We start from the raw sequence: 6,000 nt of genomic DNA on the forward strand, positions 1-6,000 counted from the left end.
AGAGAGGGTCTTGTTCCAGGAGCCCATGTGCAGGTCAGCGCTGGCAGGTAAGAGTGAAATGATAGGCCTCCCCGGAGACACAGCACAGAGGACACTCTGTTTCCCCCCAACAGCTAAAGCATCCACTGGAATGCAATATGGAGCGGCACAGGCAGGTAACTCGCAGTTCACCGCATACCTATACGCGAAGATCTTCAAATCCCCCCCGGACCGACAGACCCTCGGCCCCGCCCGGCACGCCGAGCCGTCCGTCTGACAATTTGCTGGGAATTCAGTAACAGGAGATAGCGATGTGGTAACCAAAATTAAATGAGGCTTAGATGGGGGCGAGGGGGGGGGGAGATATGTCCTTATTTTATTTTTAATTTGTGTGGTTGCCCAACAGGGCAACACATTATAGTTCTAGGGAAATTTTATAGACTTCTAGGGTAACTTTTCCAATCAATAGGGAATCAATGGGAGTGGGAATCAGTAGGGAAATTTTGGTCGAGCTTCACATGACAGTTAGCTTACTGTAGAATATAGTCAGCAATCGTCAGCAACCACACTCGCAATTTCAAATCGCATCTTTCTAGTAAAAGTATTTTCCATTTCAACATAACATAGCATATATATATATATATATATATATATATAATGAGGGCAAGATGCCAGCAGGTTATCAGTCTGCCTATTGCAAACCATACAATAAATAAACTCTAGGCAAACCACATAGTGTGCATTCTTCACACTCTAGCCAAGACAGACACACACCCAGTCACCCACCCATCCACCCACCTCCTCACCTGGATCAAAGTCTAGCTCATGTGTTTAGGCTTTGACATGGGGGGTTTTTACTTTCTGGACGATTGTTATCTCTCTTCAAAAGCAATAAGCTGTGGGCCTCCTTGTGATTGTTGTTCAGAAGGAGTGGCTATAACCTCTCTTCTCTATACGCTGTAGCGAGCACAAGCACAGCGCAAACACATGCAAGAAGCCATTATTGCAGGAAGTAATCTCCTGACACCTGGACATACCCCTGGCATAAACATATGCATGAAAAAAATCACACTCGTGTGAACTGAGCGGTTCACACGAGTGTGACACACACACACACACACACACACACACACACACACACACACACACACACACACACACACACACACACACACACACACACACACACACACACACACACACACACACACACACACACACACACACACACACACACACAAAGCAGTAACCGCAATACCGTGGTTGTGCAATGCATTCCATGGTGCCAAGTTCATGACCATGATTATTATTGTTTTTATATATACTGTATATATATATATATATATATCCACAAGTTTCCAACGCCCCATAGTTTATTGCGCAGACGCTGTACCGAGCTTCCGGCGCCGCAGCCGAGTGTGATTTACAAGCTCACAACAGGCTGCATCTGCAACGCGACGTGAGCTTGTATGTCTGCTGTTAAACCGGAAGTGTGGTGCAAACAGGTCCAAATAATCTCCAGTAAACTCCAGCGGAAACAGGTGGATATATATATATATATATATTCCTTTCTTTTTTTGTATATGTAATTAAAACAACTTTTTTAGGTAGATACCACAGAACCGTCGGATAACAGTGATTTATTACCACGATAACAAAAAATCCACACCACCCCAGGCCTCACTCACACACACACACACACACACACACACACACACACACACACACACACACACACACACACACACACACACACACACACACACACACACACACACACACACACACACACACACACACACACACACACACACACACACACACACACACACACACACACACACAGTTGGTATGCACCAAAGGTAAGAGCACACTGTGCAAGGTGAATGCCAGAACAAAAAAGATTCAAGTGAAAAATTAAGCCCTTAAAGGAGTAGTTCAACCCCAAAATGTCATTTTTTCTATTGATTACTCACACCATGGAGACTTGAGTTCAATAATATTGTTTCGTTTTTGTCGCATTCCTAAGACAAAAATGTGATTGTAATAAATTTAGCTCCATTGACCCAAAATGCATTTGGGTCCCCACCGGATGATGGCCAAGACAGATGGCCAAGACAGCCCACAGCCCATATGTGTGGGATCATGAAAGGGATCGTATGTATGATGTCAGATGTCATAGACGTCCTAGGACTTTCACATTACGGATAACTGAGTAAGCATGTTTGGGATCTCACAGCATATCTCCATATACATGCCTCCCGGCATGTGCACTTAATCCTCTCCAACTGATCCAAAATGCCGCGGCACGACTGGTCTTCAACCAGCCAAAATTCTCACATGTCTCCCCCCTTCTCCGCACCCTCCACTGGCTCCCGGTTGCGGCCCGCACTGAATACAAAACACTGATGCTGACCTTCAAAGCAGCCAAAGGTATGGCTCCTCCATACCTCCAAAACCTGATCAACCCCTACAACCCCACCCGTTCGCTCAGATCAGCCAACACAGGGATGCTGACAGAACCCTCGCTAAAAGCCCCAGGACAAAAATACACTCGTCCTAGACAATTTGCCCTCCTGGCCCCCAAGCTGTGGAATAAACTCCCTGTCGCACTTAGAACAAGACTCACTCCCTAGCTTCCGCCGTGGACTGAAGACTCACCTTTTCAGACTCCACCTAAACCCATAGCACTACTGAAACACTCAATGACCATGATACATGAAGCTAGTTAGCATTTTTTTTTTTTTCGGTTTTTAGAAACTTATTTTTTTATTACTGATTAGGTGCATGGTCTACCTAATATGTTATTGTTTTTTTCTAGATTGATATTCATATGCATGTTATATTGTTGTTGATGTTCTGACATATTATCTTGTTTATTATAGTGATGTATTATCTACTTATTGTAAGTCGCTTTGGATTAAAAGCATCTGCTAAATGCCTAAACTGTAACTGTATACATGTATCTCCAATATAGATACCAGCTGGTCTCCATATGAGTAACTGGTCCGATACATCACTGGCCAGACGGCCAAGACATGGCGCGACTTCGCCCTTTAGGGTGTTCTATTAAGTTTCCTAACTTTTTGTGTATAGTTTATATCAATATTACATTGATATTGTGATATGGGAACATATACGTATCAGAGCTTTTTTTTTTTTTTTTATATATATATATATATCATAACAGTGTGATCCAGGATAAGCGTAGTCTTTTCCTGGTTTAATAAGCAGCTTTACAGTAAATTGATGTGATTTTCTGTTCTGCTGCTCTATTATTTGCCTATTTACACCTACAGTAGTCATTAAAGGCATTAGGTCTACTGATGATTATTTATCAAAAACATCATTGTGTATTGTGTGAAAGTACCAATAGCCATTCCAATATCATCACTGGTATCAAGGTATACTCTCTAAAAATGTATAAATCAGGGCTCTTCAATGTCAATGGAGGACCCCCTGTTGAAGACCCCTGGTACATATTGAAGTGTAATGGTCAATTTGTACACTCTTACGAGTTAAATGAATACTGAGGACTTTATTGCGTACTGTCAGTCTCAGTAAAGGGCAACAAAGGCCCCCAGGGAGTGAATTACATGCTCTTCTTTAAAAAAAAAGGGGGCGAAAAAGCCACAAGTAAAGTAAATATGTATGTATATAATCTCATTGTTTATACTTGAGTCACACATGGCTACTTGACTTAAATCACTATTTTCAACACTTTAGTGCCAGTTCATTACTTAAACCACAGCTCCTGCTGGCAGACATGCTCTCTGATGACTACCCCTGTGCCCACAGGCCTATAAAACAAGCCCTGGTGCCAGCTGTGCCCCCACCAAACAACAGGACTCAGACAGCAACAACACCACCACCACATGTAAACGTGTTCAGAGGAGAGGAATGGACTGCAGTCCATGATCCACGCATTTCTTGACTTATCACAGTGTTCTGACAATAAACACACGCGCATTACAGTGTACATCCCATGAATAAAGGTGGTGGCGATAGCGAGACACACTTAAAAAAAAACAGTACTAAGGGCGAAAAGCGACCTCGCCCTAAAGGGCGAAGTCACAACCATGTCTTGGTTATCTGGCCAAAGGGATTTGGTTCCCCTGGCATCACAGGGATCTCCATATATGGCAATAAAAGGGATTTGGTTCCCCTGACATCACAGTGATTATATATTGGCATTCACAGATATGGGCTTAATATTGATGACATCAGGGATCTCCATATATGGGCATAAAAGGGATTTGGTTCCCCTGGCATCACAGTGATGACAGAGCGTGATGTCAGAGCACGATGTGATGTCAGAGTGATGTCTAAAAGTATGGCCCCTAAGGTCACACTGCATTTCACATGGTCCTATCATAGAAATAACAAAATCATATTCAAAAGAACCATAAGCCCTTTTATGCTAATTGATTAATGATTGCGAAATTGCAGACCCCACTTCCATTCTATTCTGTTACTATGGGTGATCGCTGATAAAGATCAATGTTTTTTGTTTCCTTCATGGAAAGCAAGCATGACTGAACATGGAATTTCCAGTGCAGCGGCTGCCTTTGGCATTGCCATAATGGCAGGTAGATCCACGCACGCACGCACGCACGTGCGCACACACACACACACACACACACACACACACACACACACACACACACACAGAGAGAGAGAGAGAGCGTTTGATCCCATGATGTGAGGGTTTGTATCATAACGTTTAGTTTGGAGGATAATTAGTCTATTACCCACAGCTGGAAGAACCACGTCTCAAAGCTGTGTTCTATAAATGAATGTTTTGTTGTCCGTGACTGTCCACCAGTGGTAGGAAGTAACTACGTACATTTACTCAAGTAGGCCTACACTTTTGAGTTTTGAGGTATACTTTTACTTTACTGGAGTATTTCCAATTTCCAATACTTTTAGCCTACTTCTACTCCACAACATCTCGGATCCAAATATTGTCTACTTTTTACTCCACTACATTTATTAAAAACAGTATTTCTACATTGATACTTTTACTCAAGTAAAACATTTGAGTACTTTTTCCAACCACTTGTGCTGCTGCTGCTGTGCAAGATGAGCACGTTTTTCAACGTAAGTTGTAGTTGAACTTGAAAACAGTCGCAGCGCTATCAGGTTCAAACAGGCGCATAATGCATGCGCTACTGTTGTTCAGCATGCATGCATGCATTCATTCATCATCCACTGCTTACCTTGCTCGGCATGTCTCCCTTCTTCTCCTCATGTTGTTTATAAACAGGAGGCATCTGCAGAAAGTCCTCCTCGCAACACAAGAAGCTCACAGTGCATCCCATCCCATCCGAGCACACCACGCACGCACATCTAAAAACCCATCCAAAACTCAACCGCACGCACTGTAGTGTCTGTCACTCTGCACGGGTTTCAACTCGTCCAAAACTTTAGCCTAAAAACTCTTAAAACCGCCCATCCAGAACGAACGAACTCAGACTGCGCACATGCTCTGAAACCCAGACTGCATCCAATAAATCATCATACAAAAACTCGGTTGACTCCTGTCCACTCCAGTCTCCAGCCAGAAGATCACCATGCAGGAACGCTAATGATCGTAACGTTTCCCTGTTGCCAAAAACTGACCCGTTTAAGCCATTGAGAGGAAAAAGATGAGTCTATTTAAAAAAATACAATTTCCGAGATTTGGCGATGAAATCTACTGGCGCTTATCTTCGGCCACCATGCATGCATGCATGCGTGCGTGCGCGTGGTGGTCCCTCCCGACTCTCAGCAGTGAACTGCCCCCAAAGTGCCTGCAGACAGTGTCCCACAGCAGGATGACTGGGGAGAGGAGGGTTTTTCTGGAGGATAAACAGGTAGTAGACCTAGGGGTCTTCAACAGGGGGTCCGGAACCCCCTATAGGGGTCCCCAGAGTTTCTACAGGGGGTCCTCCAAATCTTTGAGTGATGGAACTTTTTTTTTCTCATGTTATATTAACCTTGAACCCTATCGTCCATATTTGGAGAACCAAAATAGCAGAT

The 6,000-nt window shown here is 43.5% G+C and overlaps 1 protein-coding gene across 1 annotated transcript in view; it reads right to left on the reverse strand.

The window, feature by feature from the left end:
• The window catches only part of tns1b (tensin 1b), a gene marked incomplete at its 5' end in the record, with an annotated part of 487,320 nt that extends 482,020 nt beyond the window's left edge, over positions 1 to 5,300 (reverse strand). Inside the window, one exon of the mRNA XM_080752851.1 lies at positions 5,199 to 5,300. Coding sequence (XP_080608977.1) covers positions 5,199 to 5,300 — 102 coding nt within the window. The remainder of the gene's footprint in view (positions 1 to 5,198) is intronic.
• Positions 5,301 to 6,000: the final 700 nt, after the last annotated feature.

Source organism: Nannobrachium achirus, assembly GCF_963921795.1.
Source record: "Nannobrachium achirus genome assembly, chromosome: 22".
NCBI lineage: Eukaryota > Metazoa > Chordata > Actinopteri > Myctophiformes > Myctophidae > Nannobrachium > Nannobrachium achirus.